Source organism: Lycium barbarum, chromosome 7 (assembly GCF_019175385.1).
Source record: "Lycium barbarum isolate Lr01 chromosome 7, ASM1917538v2, whole genome shotgun sequence".
NCBI classification, from domain to species: Eukaryota; Viridiplantae; Streptophyta; class Magnoliopsida; order Solanales; family Solanaceae; genus Lycium; species Lycium barbarum.
Genome location: NC_083343.1, coordinates 133,850,507 through 133,870,707, shown reverse-complemented (window position 1 = coordinate 133,870,707; position 20,201 = coordinate 133,850,507). Strand labels below are relative to the sequence as shown.

Sequence of the window (20,201 nt, the reverse complement as noted above, 5' to 3'; positions counted from 1 at the left end):
GTTTAAGGTGTCTAAACGTGAAGAAGACATGACTTTGGATTTCTACGGGTCTCAAACTAAACCGAAATATAATTTTTATTATAGCTAAACTAAACAAAATCAGTCTTTGACACATAATTTCTTAAGATAGGCATAGCGTTTTATCACAAAGGCAAAACACAAAATTCTGCCATGGCTGATGAAGGTTGAATCTCTAGCCAAATATGAGTAGAAGACAAAAAGATTCTGCCTTAAAAATAAAAAATAAAAAAAAAAAGGGGAAAAAAGGCGTTGATAGACACGGCTCAGGTGGCAAGAAGGTAATTTTGTTAGTATAGGTTTTATTTGGACTGGATCTGCTGGGTTTTAGTTTTGGGCTCAAATTAGCTGATTTGAGCTGCTTTAGAATGCTCCTTTCTTCCTTTAATTTTTTTGGCTTCTAAATTTACCATAATTCTTATTTTAATACTAATATGTAATTATAGAAAACATACACTGATGACAATGACAATTGTAACAATAAATATTAACCAAAATAATTAATATTAATAATTATTAATAAAAAATAGTTGTAGTAGTAATAGTAATAAAATGGTACTTGATATTTTACTAACTTAGAAGCTCAAGAAAACAAGTTGGAAGAAAGGGGTCAAAATTGGGTGTCAACATGCATAATTCGGGATGCGTTTGCCTAGCAGCCCGACACTTTTATTGCTCTCTCATAATCCCGTTTTCATAATTTAGGCTGCTCCAATTTTACTCACTGCTACTTACGAAAGTCGCTTTTGCTTTCTTTTCTTCGCATGGAATGCCCACCCTACTCTTGGAATCACCCAATCCTTATTATACCTATTTTGAAGTTTCTGATGCTTATTATGTTCCAGAGTTTTGCTATTAAATTCATGTGAAGAAATTGGCAATTGCTCGAAGAATAGATGAAATATACATAAAAACTCGATAAAAAGAACTTGTATTGAATTGAAATGATCCTCTGGAAACATTCAAAATACAATTTAAATGACAAAACAATTGCAACCCGAAGAAGGATAAGAAAAAAACAAGTAAAGAATTACAAATTTAACGCCTCCAACTCACAATACGATAACATTTTGGTAATATATGTTGAGCTGGAGAAGGACTTCCTGGAAACATGTTGAACATGAAAGATGAAAAATTTAATAATATGGAGGAGGTGGTGATGGAGAAGGAGGAGGGGGTGAATTGTAGTAGTAAGGTGGTGGAGGAGAAGTTGATGGTTTTTTGTAGTTGTCATTCTTTGGCAAAGAGGGCACCTTGTATTCCGGTTTAGGCACTGAGCTAGGAACCTTGTATTTCGATTCAGGGACTGAGGGTACCTTTGGAACAGATGGCACCTTATTGTAGTTATCTTCTGGAACTGATGGCTTCTTGTAGTAGTCATTTTTTGGCAAAGATGGAGTCCTGTATTCCGGTTTAGGCACTGAGGGTACCTTTGGAACAGATGGGACCTTCTTATAGTTATCTTCTGGAACTGATGGCTTCTTGTAGTAATCATTTTTTGGCAAAGATGGAGCCTTATATTCCGATTTAGGCACTGAGGGTACCTTGGGATCATACGACACCTTCTTGTAATTATTTTCTGGAACTGACGGCTTCTTGTAGTAGTCATTCTTTGGCAAAGAGGGCACCTTGTATTCTGGTTTAGGCACTGAGGGTACCTTTGGAACATATAGCACCTTCTTGTAGTTATCTTCGGGAACTGATGGCTTCTTGTAGTAGTCATTCTTTGACAAAGAGGGAGCCTTGTATTCCGGTTTAGGTACCGAAGGCACCTTTGGAACAGATGGAACCTTGTAGTTATCTTCTGGAATTGATGGCTTCTTGTAGTAATCACTTTTTGACAAAGATGGAGCCTTATATTCCGGTATAGGCGCTAAGGGTACCTTTGGTGCATATGGAACCTTCTTGTAGTTATCTTCTGGAACTAATGGCTTCTTGTAGTAGTCATTTTTTGGCAAAGATGGAGCCTTATATTCTGATTTAGGCACTGAGGGCACCTTGTAGTCGTTATGTTTTGGAAGTGATGGTACCTTCTTGTAGTTGTCTTCTGGAACTGATGGTTTCTTGTAGTAGTCATTCTTTTGCAAAGAAGGGGTCTTGTATTCTTGTTTAGGCACTGAAGGCACGTTGTAGTCATTTTTAGACAATTGTGGTGCTTTATAAGAGGGTGAATATGCCATAGTGCATGTGGCAATCAAGAAAAATACTAAAGCACAAGCAAATTGAGGCCATTGCTTCTTCATTTGGCTTCCCATTGAGAATATTTGGATTCTAAGGCTAGATGATATCTCTTTTTCTATTTCTTGTGTTTTTGAGAAATGAGTTACTAGGAGTTTATATAGCCTAAACTAAGAAGGTGAATTGATCATATAGATTATTAAAATAATCCAAACATATCAGAGATTTTCCCATTTTTTGGTTACTGCTGTTCCACTAAGGTCTTGAGATAATGGGAGGCCATGAACAATTCATACATACACCTTTGCTTGGCCTAGCTCACTTATTTATAAAAATTAAAAATCCAAACTTTTATTGACTTCCAAGAATTATGTTCTTGTTTAATTTTAGTACACTGAAAATTTGACTAAATAATTTTTTTAAAGTTTGAGATATGTGTCGGTCTAACAAATATTGTTCATTATTTGCTGTCAAGATAATCAGTTGAGTTGGAAGGCCGGTTCCATAATATGTACTTGATGCTTTGAGCACGACTTATAATTCATATCATGAGACATTACCAATAATGACAATATTTTGAGTTTGATTCAGTTTTGATATAAGCAACAAAAATTGGAAGCTATTATTTCCAATGTCATATAGTATTTAATTTTTCTATTTGGTTTAACTATTAGTATTGGGATAAACTGCCGTTAAATTCACTTTAATCGCCAGTAAATGTATATAAATCACCATTAAATTCACATAAACCACAGGCTAAGTTCACCTAAACCACTTCTAATTCACCTAAATGTCACTAAATTCACATACCACCAAATTTTAAAATCAACACTAAATTCACCTAAGTTGCCGCTAAACGCACCCAAAATTAACCTCCGCGAAATTCTTTAATATCTAAAGAGGTAGTTTAAACCGTTGCTAAATGAACGGAAACCGCCGCTAATGTCTTTAATATCTGAAGGGGTAGTCCATGTTGGAAATCTTACAGAAAATATTTCATCACGAACACGTGTTGAGACTTTTCTTCATCACGAACACTTGTAGGAACTTCTTTTACACTTGAGGAAAATGCTTGATCACGAACAATTATAGAGAATTCTTCGTAGCTTGAGGCATGCCAATGGCACTGTCCTTAAGGATATTTCACCCGGTATGAGTGTATCCCCCAGGATTCAACAAGCTCTTCTAGTACAAAACTAGGAGCCAGAATCTAACAAAAATTTTATAAAAGTAGAAAACCCAGCACTATAATAGAATGAGGAAAGAAATAATTTTAATTCAAGTCTCCATCTTCAACGTGAAACAATAAAATTATATAGGGAATGATCTGAACCAAGACTAAGAGCTCAAACGGTCCAGAAGTATTATAAAAGCCATTCATTGCTGAATTATATTCATTAGCCATTAAAGCTCTATTAATAATATTATTAATAGAATAAATATGAGTAAAGAGCCAACAATTAATTTGATAACTAATGGTGGCTGGAAAAGAATAGTCCCCTTCAAGATAACGTCTAATAAAATGTAGTTAGAAATGTTTTCAACAATAAGTATTTGACTGACATTAAAACAAAATAAATATTAAGAAAATAAAGATTGTGTTATTTTTGCGATATTAAATAGAAAATATTATTTTTCTAACAATCCCCCACATATCTCAAAAATAATAAAAGAAATAAAATAAGAAGTTTTGAAATAGAATAAAATGAGAAGTTTTGTTGGGTTCTCACAAAAGAGCATAATGCGTCGAATCTGGTGTCGCGTGGACTATGAACCAGACCTAGATAAAATAAGTATAAACTTACAGAATAATTGGTGAAGTTTAGAACTTCTATGAACCAAGAATTCTTTTGTAAGTCAGGGTCTTATTCTATCACATTATACTCGCACAATCTTTGTCGTTATCGCGGTTTTGCGCTAAGAGGCCATGCGCGTGTCCTGGTATTCATGAGTGCTCTAGAAATCCGTCACAATTTCATAGAAGCGGCACCACTTCACACTCATATAGGTCCACCCATCAAGTGTACTCTGCAGAGCAATACACCACCTATAAAGGATATGGTAATGGATTAAGAGTTTACAACTCAGCCTCACTTTGCCTTGCAAATTTGCACTATATTTACACACCATAGGAAGGGACATAATTTTTATAGTGCACACTTGATCAACTAATGACTTGTTATTACCCATATGAACCTAATTCATGGGATCTCCAATCACATAGGTTGGGTTACCATCATTGTTGATCTTCTCAAATTAACTAAAAAATTTCATTCCCCTCGATGTTTCTTATTGTCTGTGAATTGATCAGATTCACCTCCGACTTCACATAATTTACATAAACAATTTTATCTCATAGCAGCTGCTTTGACACATTAGGTCTCAAATAAATATGTGTATTTTTGCCAATAAAGTGTTTATTTTCACTACAGTTATTGCTGCTTGGCAACCACAATGTATAGACACAAAAGATGTTGGTTTGGTTTTATTCCAATTGGAATACTTGTTAAAAGATCTCTTAACCATTCAACCTCATTACCAACCAACTCCAAAATAGTAAATTCAGTTTAGTTGATTTCCATGTTATGGAACCCCCACAAAAAATAAACTCATAACCACTCGTAAATTTTGATATTCACTCAGCATCATTGTACCCTCTAGTACAATAAAATTAAATCCACTACATTTGTACCATAATTATGGCACCTCACAAATGTTTATTTTTTCTTCCAAAAAATGAGTAGCATAACGTTAAGAAGACACCCCCACACTTTCATATATTTCAGTATAAAGAATATGCTTTCTATAATTCACAAGAAATATTTTCCCTCCAATTTGTTTCTTTTCCCAGTATCACCATAATAATTAAGTCATACTATCTCTTACTTATATATAAATAAAATAATATAAAACGTACAGAGAGAACACCCAACAAACATTTCTAATTTTCTCACTCTCTTAGTTTTAAACACAATCAGTTACAATTGAATTCAAATGGTCTGTCATGGTTTTCAAAAGCAACGTCTGAATTTTAATGGAACAATTATACTATTATGACACATTAATATAATATTAAATTGTAAATCCACACATAAAATTTGAGATATAATTTTTTTTTCTTCATAAGAAAAATATAAACTTTCATTTTCTTAATATAAGAAAAAACTAACATATCCAAGTGTAACATGTCATAAATCATATGAATCAATCAAGTAAACAAAGTATTAACATTTTCATCTTGAAGATTATTGGGCACTGATAAACCATGGTTGCAATACTCATCGTTAATTTTTTTTTTTAACACCTTATTCAAATTCAAACAAAAACTTCACACAACTTTTTCTAATAATCTCATAGTAATCAAATTCGTAACAATATTAGGAACATGTACCACCTTAGTTAATGCTAACGTTTTTCAAATGTGAGTTTTAAGAAGTTTTTTTTTTTTCATTCTAAGAACTTGAGTAGTTCTAGAATCACCAACATAAATAAATTATTCTTCTTCTTCAACTTGGGCATAGAACACAAAATTATTTTGTTAGCACAAAGATGCTTAGTAGCACCAAAATCGTCTAACACTCGATGTCTCACATTAGCCGCAAGATTTGCTTGAGAAATGACCACAATAATTATATCTTCCGCTTAGCCAAACTTATTTTTGCTTAACGGGATTATCATTTCTCTGAATCTTCTTCTACATTGAGGGTATGACGGCTTAGTTCGCCACACACAATAATTATTAAAATTTGATCTCAAATAAATAGCTCATAATTATATGAAGAAAAATCAATCACAATTCAACATTCACGCAAATGACCAAGAGATATGCAAAGATTACTTTTAGATCATAAGGTACTTCCACAAAAATAAAATATACCATGGTCTTCAAATATAATTTGTTACCACAAAAATCTCAAATTTGTAAGGTCTAAAATATGATAAACACTTCGTCACTTTTTTAACTGCCTCAACAATAAAGGTAACTATTATCAAATATATTTAGCTAGCACACATTTCTTCAAATAAATAGATAAAGAGACCTCAAAACTATTTTTAAAATCACAAACTTCATTCATCACATACACAGTGCCTAGGCAACAACTAACGCTTCTTTGTTCGTAAAACTTAACCCCTTTGCATGCTAATTCCATTTACTAAAACAAAGAAATTATAGTATCGTTACATACCTCAATAACATAGCTGAAAATTTGTTACCTCATCAACCTTTGTATTCCCATTTCCAGCCATGCCTTCTACACTGTTGCTCATCTCACCCTTTTATTCACATTGTAAACTGTATTCTCCGTAAAATTATAGTGTAAATATCCTTAAGATTGTTGGAAATCTTACAGAAAATATTTCATCACGAACACGTGTTGAGACTTTTCTTCATCACGAACACTTGTAGGAACTTCTTTTACACTTGAGGAAAATGCTTGATCACGAACAATTATAGAGAATTCTTCGTAGCTTGAGGCATGCCAATGACACTGTCCTTAAGGATATTTCACCCGGTATGGGTGTATCCCCCAGGATTCAACAAGCTCTTCTAGTACAAAACTAGGAGCCAGAATCTAACAAAGATTTTATAAAAGTAGAAAACCCAGCACTATAATAGAATGAGGAAAGAAATAATTTTAATTCAAGTCTCCATCTTCAACGTGAAACAATAAAATTATATAGGGAATGATCTGAACCAAGACTAAGAGCTCAAACGGTCCAGAAGTATTATAAAAGCCATTCATTGCTGAATTATATTCATTAGCCATTAAAGCTCTATTAATAATATTATTAATAGAATAAATATGAGTAAAAGCAATTCATTGCTGAATTATATTCATTAGCCATTAAAGCTCTATTAATAATATTATTAATAGAATAAATATGAGTAAAGAGCCAACAATTAATTTGATAACTAATGGTGGCTGGAAAAGAATAGTCCCCTTCAAGATAACGTCTAATAAAATGTAGTTAGAAATGTTTTCAACAATAAGTATTTGACTGACATTAAAACAAAATAAATATTAAGAAAATAAAGATTGTGTTATTTTTGCGATATTAAATAGAAAATATTATTTTTCTAACAGTCCAAACCTCCCTAAATGAACCTAAGCCACAATTTTATAATATTTGAAAGGGTAGTTCAAAGCGCTGCTAAATGCACCTAAATTGCTGCTAAAACTTTTAATATGTGAAGGGGTTATGGAAAATCCGTTGTTGGAATATATATACTATTAATCATGCATTTAAAAATGGTATTATAGATCAATTATTTATTCAATTTTAATAAATTTGATATATGATATATTTGTCTGTGTCATTTACTTATATAGCATAGATGATTTAGTTTATAGAACTATAACTTATTGTATAGAAGATTAAAACGTCGATTCTTATATTCCATCATCCGTAACATTTTATGGTAAGTGGTGAGACATTTTAAGTAACATTTATCTCTCAGCTTCTCTTTATCTGATCAAAATGATCCACGGGTGTCAACGATGTAACTTATAGACAAAATGGCACTTATAAAAACTATTGTTTGTATCGTTCCTCCAACTTTATTACTTTCTCTCTTTTGTTTGCTGTTTTGGTAACATGGAATCATCCAATCGTAAGTGTACGTACGTATTTTGAATAAGTGAAATGGGAATCGCTGGATGAATAGATGAAATACACAAACTCTCAATGAAAATGATCACTTAACTTGTATTCAATTGAAACAATTCTTTGGAAACATCAAAGTACAATTTGAATGACAAAACAATTGCAAATCGAAGAAGGAAACGGAAAAACAACAAATAAAGAATTACAAATTATGATATCATGCCTTCGAACTCATAATGTGGGATCCTACGGTTTATATATGTTGAGCTGGAGAAGGACTTCCTTGAAACATTGAAAATTTAATAATTAATATGGAGGAGGTGGTGATGGAGAATGAGTTGAAGATGATTAATAATGGTAAGGAGGTGGTGGTGATGGTGAAGGAGGAGGGGTGAATTATAGTAGTAGGGCGGTGGTGGAGAAGCTGATGGTTTTTTGTAGTAGTCATTTTTTGGCAAAGAGGGCACCTTGTATTCCGGTTTAGGCACTGAGGGTAACTTTGGAACAGATGGAACCTTCTTATGGCTATCTTCTGGAACTGATGGCTTCTTGTAATAGTCATTCTTTGGCAAAGATGGAGTCTTTGTATTTTGGTTTAGGCACTGAGGGTACCTTTGGAACAAATGGCACCTTCTTATAGTTATCTTCTGGAACTAATGGCTTCTTGTAGTAGTCATTCTTTGGCAAAGATGGCGCCTTGTATTCCTCTTTAGGTACCGAGGGTACCTTTGAAACAGTTGGCACCTTTTTATTGCTATCTTCTGGAAGTGATGGTTTCTTGTAAAAGTCATTTTTTGACAAAGATGGAGTCTTGTTGTCACGCCCCGAACCATGGCCTAGACGTAACACGACACTCGGTGCCTGACTGCATGTGACCGAGCGAACCACATGGCTTGCTGAATCAGCATAATACATAACATAAGCGGAATATAACGTGAATGCATGATGAGCCTTTATAAAACATGGTAAGTCACAATACTAAATAAAATACTTGATTAAACATGAGTGAACCAAAATGGTTATACGACTCCAAATGTTTGACATGACATAACTGACTTGTCTAGTCTATGAAACCTCTATCATGAGTCTGTCTGGAAAACATACTTACTGGGACAAGGCCCCCAGCATACCTCAGATGCATAACTAATCATAAACAAAAATTAACTAAACCCCGAATGAGATGGGGCTCACCAATAAGCTGATACGTGCAGATCCTAATGAGCAGAGGCGTCGTCCTGTAAGTTCGTACCTGCATCGTGAAATGCAGGCCCCCGGGCAATAAAAAGGGGACGTCAGCACATTGAATGTACTGGTATGTATAGCAACTGAAAGAAATAACATGGGACATGGAATAACATGATGAGAACTGAAACTGCAAACCTGGACATGAACATGAGTGCATACATATACATATAAAAACACGGTAAAAATATCATAAGTAGGGAGAGCAATAACTTATAACCGATCCATGGTCTGGTGCTTGCGTCCCGCCAGCAGAACACTCAGTCCTTGCCAGGGAACATGAGATTTAATAAAATATGAAAGGATCCAGTCATTATGAGAGATCGTCCGGGACATGGGTGGAGCGATCCTCATCCTACGGTGGCTACGTAGTTTCAGGCTATCTGAAGCCCTCCTCGGTAATTAATGCAACTCCCAAAACATGAACATGAAAATAGTGGCACTTGCTGCCCATGGTATATCATGAATCATAACTTGCTTGTACATGGTTTCATAAAATAACTTGTCATAATCTTGCAAAAACATGTTTTTCGTTCATGAGTAATAACAATAGTTCGAAATCATATATATATATATATACTTGTCTTGAAAACATGCTTGTAACTTGCTAGATGAAATCATAAAGTTTCATATAAACATAATGAGAACGCATGAGGAAGAATTCATGATTCACGGATTTAGCTAGGATTCCTAATAACCGTAATGGAAGATTAGGAATACAATAACGAATAAGGATACAAACTTCATGTACATAAATACATAATTACGGGCTACCAATATTTAGGTTTAATGCCCTAGGATTTGAACTTCATGGATTTTACAAAACGGATCATGGGGAAGAATGTAGAGATTCCCACATGTGGATGGAAGTTCTACTTACCTTAACCTCCGCCTTTGAGCGTATCACAATGTACTTCAACCCCTTCAACTTCAATCTATAGCAATACAAGTCATAGGGATTCTATATTAGCAATCATATCCATATTTTGTTCATCTAAGCATTTTATCAAACACTTGGTGGGCATGAAGCTCCACAACCTTCATTAATGGTGATTTCTTCACCCAATTCTCATTCTATTACTTCTAGGTGATTCTACAATCTTAATTAGATGTAACTAACATCATCCTTCATCACCCATATGAATACAACAATCCCAAGTCAACAATCCAAAACTCTAGCATTGTTCATATAATCCTCTTTATCAAACCCATTTACTATTCTCCCAAGAACTCATCAATTCACAACTATAAATGTTCAGAGAGTAGAAACATTACCTTTTCGAAGTCCAATCCTCTTGAGTTCGGGTTCTAGGGTTTTCACCTCCAACTATAATGTTCCAATCATAACTCTATAGATTAAAAGGGTTTACTCAAGTTAGAACGGGATTAGGGACTTGGATTCAATCTAGAATCATGATAGAAACTTACCTTGGAAGATCTTGAGATTTGGGACTTGTTCTCTATGAGTTTAGAGAGTATTTTCGTGAATGGGGAGGCTGGGGAAATAACCCCAAGTCCTAAATATAGTTTAAAACGCGTAAACCCGACTTTTGACCCGAAAACGTACTTAACGGACCAAACGACGGTTCAAACGACGAACCGTCGATCAGATCGACAGAGCGTCGATCTGCTCCGTCGAATTGGTCAAATTTCCAGTGAACAATGCACAATCGACAGTTCAAAGGACGAACCGTCGATCAGATCGACGGAGCGTCGATCTGCTCCGTCGAATTGGTCAAATTTCCAGTGAACAATGCACAATCGACGGTTCAAAGGATGAACCGTCGATCAGATCGTCGAACCGTCGATCAGATCGACGGAACGTCGATCTTCCCGTCGAAGTCACCCATTTTCCAGCGAAGATAGGCTTCAGTAAAATGGGCATAACTCTTTGCAAAGATGTCCGTTTGACCTCCATAATATACCGTTGGAAAGCTATTTCAAAGGGCTACAACTTTAATCAAGGATGTTTTCCCAAATTCCAAATTAATAATGGGGTTATAATCGTTGGAAGTATGACCTTCTATAAACTCTCTTGCAAACATGCTCCGTAGAGTGGTTTTCAACTTTGCTTTGCCCAAAGACATTTCTTATGACTTAATTGGTTTTCAAAACACTTCCTATAACCCTCATATTGGTTCCATTATATTATCATCTTATGAGTCAAACTTTCGTCCGAAGTTACGAGGTGTTACACTTGTATTCTGGTTTAGGCATTGAAGGTACCTCTAGGATGGATGGAACCTTCTTGTAGTTATCTTCTAGAATTGATGACTTCTTGTAGTAGTCATTCTTTGGTAAAGATAGAGCCTTGTATTCCGGTTTAGGCATTGAGGGTACCTTTGGAATAGCCAGCACCTTCTTGTAGTTGGCTTCTGGAACTGATGGCGTCTTGTAGTAGTCATTCTTTGACAAAGATGGCGCCTTGTATTCCTCTTTAGGTACCGAGGGTACCTTTAAAACAATTGGCACCTTTTTGTAGCTATCTTCTGGAAGTTATGGTTTCTTGTAATTGTCATTCTTTGACAAAGATGGAGCCTTGTATTCTGGCTTAGGCATTGAAGGTACCTCTAGGACGGATGCAACTTTCTTGTAGTTATCTTCTAGAATTTATGGTTTCTTGTAGTAGTCATTCTTTGGTAAAGATGAAGCCTTGTATTCCGGTTTAGGCACTGAGGGTACCTTTGGAACAGCCGGTACCTTCTTGTAGTTAGCTTCTGGAACTAATGGCGTCTTGTAGTAGTCATTCTTTGGCAAAGATGGCGCATTGTATTCCTCTTTAGGTACCGAGGGTACCTTTGAAACAATTGGCACCTTTTTGTAGCTATCTTCTAGAAGTGATGGTTTACTGTAATAGTCATTCTTTGATAAAAATGGCGTCTGTAGATGCGTGATTTTTGACCCTCCCGGGATGTTTTCACTGTCTTATTGACTATTTTCCTGTTTAGTCTAATCTTTGACATTTTTTAACTTCTATTTCTTTTTTAATATGTTTTTATTAGGGAGTTTAAAAACCGCAAAAAAAAACAGTCTCATTTTTAGATTATAAGGTTTGTTTTAATTTACAACAAAAGAACGAAAATTTTCCAAAAAATATATTTTTTATCTATTTTAGTTAACTTCCAAGTTGTAATAAATAAATAATGAGTAATTAGTGTCTTATCTTGATAGTTTTGATTTAATAGGAATAATATTTTGTTTGATTATTTTAAGTATCTTTTTTTAAAAAGGCAAAAAGAAGCAAAAAGATAGCACACATTCATCGTCCTTATCTCTCGTAAACTCACACACTCACTAATACACTACACGACACAAATAGGAACTTTCCTTGGCATTTCCCTATCCACAATTTCTTGCCAGCAATGCACTCACCAAGCACACACCTCCCTCACCTCACAATGAGCACCTCTGAGAGGAGAGGATAGCAGAGGTCATTAAATTATTATATGTGGTGATGTGTAAACAATAAAGATGGAATGTGCATGTGTATTTGTTATTCTGTTTGTCCGATATTTTGAAAAAATGCCTTCTGTCAGTAGAATTAGTATTATATTTTAGCAAGTAGTGTATTTTGACTTCAGCTAAAAAAATAATGTACTCTTGCCAATTTGATTTAGAATTGAATCTGTATCATATTTTTGGGATTGATGTTTTCTCATTAAATGATGCATACCTTTTATGATTTGTTAATTGTTTTGAATGTTAGAGTTAAATAACTTTGTGGACTACTGACCATTTGAGTTTAATTTTAATTGCTTTATACCCTTAATTATTTAGTTATATCTTCAAATTCCGAACCTATGGTTTTTAGGCCTAAATCACTTCTAAGACCCGAATAATTAATTATTAATATGAGATGAGCGAGACGGAATGCGAATTATTTCAAATCTCGTTGCTATTGAAAAGAAAAGAGCGGAAAAATCAAGTTGTCAGGGAGTGAGACGAGTTGCGAATTCAATTCAAAGCCCGTTATCGAAAGAGTGAAAATTAATAATAACCAAATAGCTTTAGTCCTGAATTTTAGAAACAAATAATTTTTAGTCTCGGACATTCCAGCGCAAAGTTATGACCATCTAAAATTTAACGATTTTGCAACTAGTTTTTCTCCTTATATTTTTTAGAATTAAATTTATATTCAAAATCTTAAAACTTAAACTTAAAGTTTTCAAACATGATGATTTGATGCTTAAAATAATCCAATCACGTTCGAGATTTTCCCATTTTTTGGTTAATGCTGTTCCACTGACATCTTGAGATAATGGGAGGCCATGAACATACGCTACAGAAAAATCCGAACTCTTATCTCTAGTCTCTTCAAATCCCAGTCTTACAATATACTTACCCCTTTTTCTCCATTTCTCTCTCTGAAAAAAAAAACACAACCCAACACGCCCATATTTCCATTATCAATTTTTCTCTTTCGAGAAATCAACCATGGCGGCGCAGTTCCAGAATCCATTAACCCTTCACCGGTGGAACGGATGGAACTCTCTTGTAGTTATCTTTTGAAGTTGGTGGCTTTTTGCAATATTCATTTTTTGGCAAAGATGAAGCTTTGTATTCCGGTTTAGGCACTGAGTGTATCTTTGGAACAGATGGCATCTTCTTGTAGTTATCTTCTGAAACTGATGGTTTCTTGTAGTATTCATTCTTTGGCAAAGATGGAGCTTTGTATTCTGATTTACGCGTTGAAGGTTCCGGTGGAGCCTTGTATTCTGGTGTAGGCATTGAAGGTTCCGGTGGGAAGGATGGAACCTTCTTTTCTGGAATTGATGGCTTCTTATAGTAGTCATTCTTTGATAAAGATGAAATCTTGTATTTCGATTTAGACATTGAGGGTACCTTTGGAACAGCTAGCATCTTCTTGTAGTTAGCTTCTGGAATTAATGGCTTCTTGTAATAGTCATTCTTCGGTAAAAATGGAGCTTTGTAGTCTGATTTACGCGTTGAAGGTTCCGGTGGAGCCTTGTATTCTGGTGTAGGCATTGAAGGTTCCGGTGGGAAGGAAGGAACCTTCTTTTCTGGAATTGATGGCTTCTTATAGTAGTCATTCTTTGATAAAGATGAAATCTTGTATTCCGATTTAGACACTGAGGGTACCTTTGGAACAGCTAGCATCTTCTCGTAGTTAGCTTCTGGAATTACTGGCTTCTTGTAATAGTCATTCTTTGGCAAATATGGCGCCTTGAATTCCTCTTTAGGTATCGAGGGTACCTTTGAAGCAGTTGGCACCTTTTTGTAGGTATCTAGTGGAGGTGATGATTTCTTGTAATAGTCACTTTTAGCTACTGTGATTGGTACTTCATTGTATGTTGAAGTTTGTGATTCATAAGAATGAGGTGTATATGCCTTAGTGCAAGTTGCAATCAAGAAAAATGCCAAAGCACAAGCAAGTTGAGACAATTGCTTCTTCATTTGACTACCCATTGAAAAGATTTGGATTCTGAAAGGTGTGTCGTCAAGGGAGTTTATATAAAGCCTAAAGTGAGTTGATGATTTAATGATTAAAATAATCCAGCACATTGGAGATATGCTGCAGGTATTACTTTTATAGACGTCCCAGATGTTGTTCTTGTTTAGTTTTATTTGGCACATTGAAAATTTATTTGAATAAATAAAATTCTTAATATATTAAATATATTTGATGCTCTGAGGACGACTTATAATTCGCATCATGTGACCGTATTCACCGTACATACTCTTCATCACCAAGAATGAACAAATATTATATTTTGCGTTTGATTCAGTCTTGATACAAGCAAGAAAACTTGGAAGCTATATACTAATTTTTTTGTTTGGTTTAACTATGTGATATTCGAATTTTAGTAGCCTGATTAATTCAGGACCATTTAAGGGGAAAATGCTTCCTAAAGATAAAATCCCTTCAAAAAATAATTGAGTCAATCAAATCTTTAAAAAAAATTCTTTTTAAAAACAATGCTTATAATATTGGTTATGGATTTTAAATATTTCATAGTATAGTTAAAAAAATTCTGATTTTAGATTATTTTCTAATGTTCAAAACTAATTTGGACTTTTTGAAGCTCAAACTTCTGCAAAATAGATAAAAAGAAAATGTCTGAGAGATACTATTCCATAAAATGCACCAACAAATAAACGAAAGTATTTAAACTGCCGCTAAATGCACTTAAACTGCTGCTAAATTCACAAATTGTCGCTAAGCGCTTAAATCTATATCTATATATAATATAAAGCTAGGCATAGACAATCCTATGTGACACCTCTCTATGACCTTCATTGACATTTATTTTTTTTCTCAATTTTTGGACCTTTTCCTCTTCATTTCTCTATTTAATTAAATAAAATTACAATTAAAGGTTTTATCCCTCCAATCATAATAATGACTCACTCACCATTTAATAGCTTTATATTTGTCATAACTTGCCACTAATAATTACACCTATTCAAAATATTAAAATCATATAAAACGGTCAATTAAATAAAAAATCGTTATAGAAACCCAAAAGTCACACCACTTCAATATAATTTAAGGGTTGTCCTGAAAGCATGCAGTTGTTTGTCTCCCATTTCTATTCCAATCTTCTGTAACTCTTCTTTGATTAGTTCTTATGTGAAGACAACTTCTTTGTTTTTAGGTAAATTTCAACATTCTAAAATCAAAAGTGATGAAACTATTATATGAATATGTGAATAGGCCAAATTCCTAGCGATGAAAGATCTGTAAAGATAGAGTTTTAAAATTTTGACCAAACCAAGTGAATTGAGCACTTCCAACTACTCCACACTCACGGTGAGAAGATTTTGCTTTATTTGCATTTTGAGTCGGTGAATACAAATTGTAGAACTAGGGGCCAGAGTTATCCTCTGTCACAAGTCTGGCAGATAAAGTCTCATTTCTTGGATAACTCCACCAGACTATTTATTTTAGTGATAAATCATGAAATGCAGTGCTTTGCTATTAATTCTCCTCCCTCACTCAGCACATGGGAATGTGAAAGTATGGTCACTGATGGTGAAGGGTCTGAAATGCTGCTTCTACTAATTCCATTTGATCCTGGACGGATTAAGTTCCTCACCCTTGAGGACAAGGGTGTTGTTTACTGGGGGGTACTGATACGAGTTAGAAATAATGCGACTGGGGAAAGTAGTACTCTATGTTTCCGGAAGTGTACATGGGAGTTGAGTTGGTTATTTGCCTATCAGTTACTAGTTTTCCATTTGAGTCCAATAAATAGTTAATTTATTTGCCCTAAGTTTCTTTTATTATACTTTGACCCCTAGGTCTTATTTCTCCTATGTGTATCAAGTTTGCCAATTTCAGAGGCGATGAATGTCAAAACCTTTACCTTATTTTCCCTAGTTTCTTCTCTTCTTAGCTTTAGCTTAGTCTTAGTTAGCTTCTTCTTTCGCTGAAATTCACTATTTGTATCAGCTTGTGGACAATTTTTTCTCCGGTGAAAAAAAAAAAAATATTAACAAAATATTAACCTCTCATCAATCTGGTAGTTTAAGTTACTTTTGCTTTTTATTTGGTTTTCTGTTTTGGATAATTTCTATTTGTTTTTATTTTGTCAGTAGATCAGACATAGAACAAGTATTTAAAGGTAATGTTCTTTGTTGCTTTTCCCTTTTTTTTTTTAAAAAAAAAAAAAAAAGATAAACTTAGTACTGAATACAGACAACAGTAGGTAACATGCTAAAAGAGTTACTATATGATGTTAATTTATAACTTTGAATTGTATGATTTGGACAGCGACAATTATGGATTAGCAATAATACTTCTAACATGATATTTCTTTTCCTTTTTTCACTTCTAACAGACTTTTTTTTTTTCACTCCTTAATCTTTTGCTTTGTATTGTATTTTTGGACTTACTGGCAGTTCCGTCTAACTGATCTCTATGGATCTGAAAATGTACAATAGATTATTTATAACTCTAAGCTCTCCTTGATAGTACTCCATATTCACACAGTTACAATTCAAAAAAAAAAAATATTAATGATGATGTTTTAGAAATGTAATCTTGCGACTAATCTCACCTTTTTTTTCCTACAAACTAATTTAAATAATGCTAAAAGATTAGTGGGCTCCATCTGTTATTGATCTATTCCATTAATATGGCGTATTCTTCTATTCTCCTTCCATGTGCAGATTGTAAGGAAACTCATGAGTTTTGAAGAAAAAAATCACCACTACAGGCTGGGTTGTCAACAGGGTTGCCAACTCTGTGCAACATATTTCTTCTTGGTTTTGGTTGAGATGTGATGGATATTATTTTCTGTTCACTTCTTTGATTCATTTTCAGGAGAGATTTTATAGTAATATAACATTCCAATTTCCCTGGCACAAAAATAGAAGTACCTTACTCTGCTTTTCATATTTACCTGAATGGATTTTCCTTCTCTGTTTTAGATTTCTAATTTCTTCTTAACATTAATTAGACTTTTATCCTCCCCGGATTGATGTCGATAATACCTTACTTAATGGATTCCTTTAGTTTTCTAATTAGGCAATTACTATAGCAGTTATTGAGAATTACTATAAGAGTTATTCTTGGGTGACCTAATGTAATTTTCCTAAAAATTTTGGGGTCAAAAGAATTGTAATGGTATCAGAACTTGAAGGGAATGACCTGTTACTACCGTTTGTTCAGTTTGAATTTTTAAGGTCTTATAGATTTTATTTCCAAGTAAGATTGAAGTTGAAAATTTGTTTAGTTTCATTTTCTTCTTGTATCTCCATTGTGAAATTTAAATTTGTTGTGACAAGTGGAAAGATATTTTCCTTTTATGATTGCATTTTTGTATTTTTTTTTAGTCGATAAAGCGGTTATGCATTATGCAGGCTTAACTAAGGTGTAGAAATCGATGTAAAAGTATAAATAAAATATAAAACAAATAGTACTGAAAGAAATTTAGATTATTTTTAAATATAGATTCCTTAGGATGATAGAAGAAACTGATAAGAATATTTAGTTAGTGTATCTCTATATTTAAAAGTGAGAGACATACATTAGCAATTCAAGTGTGTGGATTAAGAAAATTAAGCAAGTAATTGTTTTCTTTCTCATTTTCAATAAGATATATGAAAAGTATTATCTATTTTATAATGATTATAAAAAAAAATGTCATTTTAGTGATGTCTTTTAACAACCGCACGAAACGCGGTAAAATTTCCTAGTATATTATAAAGTTAGGCACAGACAAGGTGATGTGACATCTTTCTATGCCCTAGAAAATCATTTATCTTTTTTCTCTTTTTTTTTTTTTTGCCTTTTTCTTCAAATTTTTTCATTAATCTTATATTGAAAAATTTATATCCGTAACTCACACCTCTTTGTATCCATATAACCTATATTTATATTGCTCTCAGTAACTCTGATGCCTTTCATTTCTGTAACTCCAAGTATTTAATGTATAAGTTTATGACAATTTATTGTGTTCCTTCATGTTTATCTATGTAAGTATATGTAAGGCAAGACAATCTTAATAGTCCATATTGTTATCCTCACAAGCTCATTGTCATTTGGCCCCGACCAGTGGCGGACCTAGAGTTTTACGTCAGTGGGTTCAGTAAAATGACTTTAAATGGCAAGTGAACTTTGTCCAATATTCTCTTTTTTTGGGCAGCCGAGGTTTGTGGGGGGGGGGGGGGGGGGGCGGTGGGGGGTCCTAATGCTACCACAAAATGAATAATGCGTTCCTTTTTTCTCTAGAAACATTTGGGAAGGAAATTTAAAACGTTTAACAAAGATCTATTACTTTAACTAAAATAAAATTATTCAAAATAATAGCGTTGTTTCAACAAATTGAATCATTTATCCAAATTAGAAATCTTTTAAATTCTAAGAAATTCGATAAAATCTAAAATCTTTTTCTTATTAAAAAGAATAAAGTTGTTTATTTACAAACAAAAGAACAAAATTAAGGAAATATAGTCATATAACTTAAATTAACCAATACTACAAGTTATAAGAGAAGAGAGCTTATAAAGTAAACTAACAAATTCAATAAAATATGAATACACAATTTAGAGTTAACAATTATTATATGTTTTCATGATTGCACTTGCATATTTTAGATAAAATAGTACTCCCGCCATTTCAATTTATGTGAACCTATTTGTTTGGGCAGAGAAGATTTTTGAACTTGTGGTGTAAAATGAGGCACATGTATTTTGTCTGGCTATAAATTATTACATAAAGGTTAACTGTTTCGAAATATGGAAAAAAGTCATTCTTTTTGACACAGACTGAAAAGGAAATAGGTTCACATAAATTGAAATACAGGAACTATACGATTTCTCTTTGTAGAATTTTTTTATATTTTGAAGTGATATTGACAGTAGAATAATCCTATGAAATTTGAGTAAAGAGATCAAATGTAAAATAAAATAAAAAGATCATTATCATTGGGAAAAAAGAAAAAGAAAAACAAGAAGGAAGAAGAGGAATAAACTAGCAGGTGAAAGAACCAAAAAAAAGAAAAAAAACAAGAAGGAAGAAGAAGAATAAACGAAACTCCACCAACAATTGAACCCACTGACCATCCATCCACGAGATTATTTTGTTCTTTAGTGGATTCAAATCCTTCATATATTAGAATTTATAGAATTTAACCTATAGAAAACACAGGAATTTGTCGGCGAAGTGGGTTCATTTGATCCCACTTGACCCTACGTGGGTCCGCCCCTGGCCCCGACCCTCGGTCTAAGAAAATATACAACTCCTGATCAAGAAAACAATTGCTGAAATCATATCATATTCAATTGTGTCAGGAGACCATTTTCAAAACACAAGCCACCATGTGTAAGGGAGTAGTAGTTGATGCAAAGAAATGCTTAAAATCGGTTAGTTGAATGAAAATATTGTATGTTTTATAACTTTTCTAATGTACTAACCTTTCTATTTGGGCAAACTGATCTATTTATTTACATAGGTTTGGCTTTGATTTGGAAATAGTCCCAAATTCATGCCAGCAACTAATTTTCCAAGCAGAACTAGATACACATTAAGTACTATTTATTTCTTTTCCAAGAAACCTTCCCTTTGCCTTCGTTGTTGTCTTCGGTTTTCCTTTTTAATCTTTGCTATACTTTGACCATCCCTTCTTTCTTATTTACTGAATTTTTGTTTTCTTCCTTGTGAAGGAATGACTAAACATGTGTTTCCAATT

General features: G+C 33.6%; 3 protein-coding genes across 3 annotated transcripts; all 3 read right to left on the bottom strand.

Moving 5' to 3' along the window:
* Positions 1–1,111: 1,111 nt before the first annotated feature.
* LOC132602704 (protein PELPK1-like) lies at positions 1,112–2,273 on the bottom strand. The gene is made up of 2 exons (XM_060315489.1): positions 2,049–2,273; positions 1,112–2,015 (listed from the first exon to the last, which is right to left on the bottom strand). The coding sequence occupies exons 1-2, from the start codon at positions 2,271–2,273 to the stop codon at positions 1,155–1,157; spliced, it is 1,086 nt and encodes a 361-aa protein (XP_060171472.1). The 3' UTR covers positions 1,112–1,154.
* A 6,088-nt stretch (positions 2,274–8,361) lies between these two features.
* On the bottom strand, positions 8,362–13,401 carry LOC132602002 (protein PELPK1-like). The gene is made up of 4 exons (XM_060315035.1): positions 13,388–13,401; positions 11,728–11,893; positions 11,272–11,499; positions 8,362–8,580 (listed from the first exon to the last, which is right to left on the bottom strand). The coding sequence occupies exons 1-4, from the start codon at positions 13,399–13,401 to the stop codon at positions 8,362–8,364; spliced, it is 627 nt and encodes a 208-aa protein (XP_060171018.1).
* Positions 13,252–16,521, bottom strand: LOC132604598 (protein PELPK1-like). The gene has a single exon (XM_060318169.1). It carries the CDS (start codon positions 14,638–14,640, stop codon positions 13,504–13,506), a length of 1,137 nt encoding a protein of 378 aa, XP_060174152.1. The 5' UTR covers positions 14,641–16,521; the 3' UTR covers positions 13,252–13,503.
* Positions 16,522–20,201: the final 3,680 nt, after the last annotated feature.

Coding starts and splice junctions, on each gene's coding strand:
- LOC132602002 (XM_060315035.1), bottom strand. Junction 11,500..11,727: donor AGGTACCGGCTGTTCCAAAG/GTACCCTCAGTG, acceptor ATTGTTTTAAAG/GTACCCTCGGTACCTAAAGA. Junction 8,581..11,271: donor AGGTTCCATCCATCCTAGAG/GTACCTTCAATG, acceptor GACTTTTACAAG/AAACCATCACTTCCAGAAGA.
- LOC132604598 (XM_060318169.1), bottom strand. CDS start 14,640: ATGTGCCAAATAAAACTAAACAAGAACAACATCTGGGACGTCTATAAA.
- LOC132602704 (XM_060315489.1), bottom strand. CDS start 2,273: ATGGGAAGCCAAATGAAGAAGCAATGGCCTCAATTTGCTTGTGCTTTA. Junction 2,016..2,048: donor CAGAAGACAACTACAAGAAG/GTACCATCACTT, acceptor AACGACTACAAG/GTGCCCTCAGTGCCTAAATC.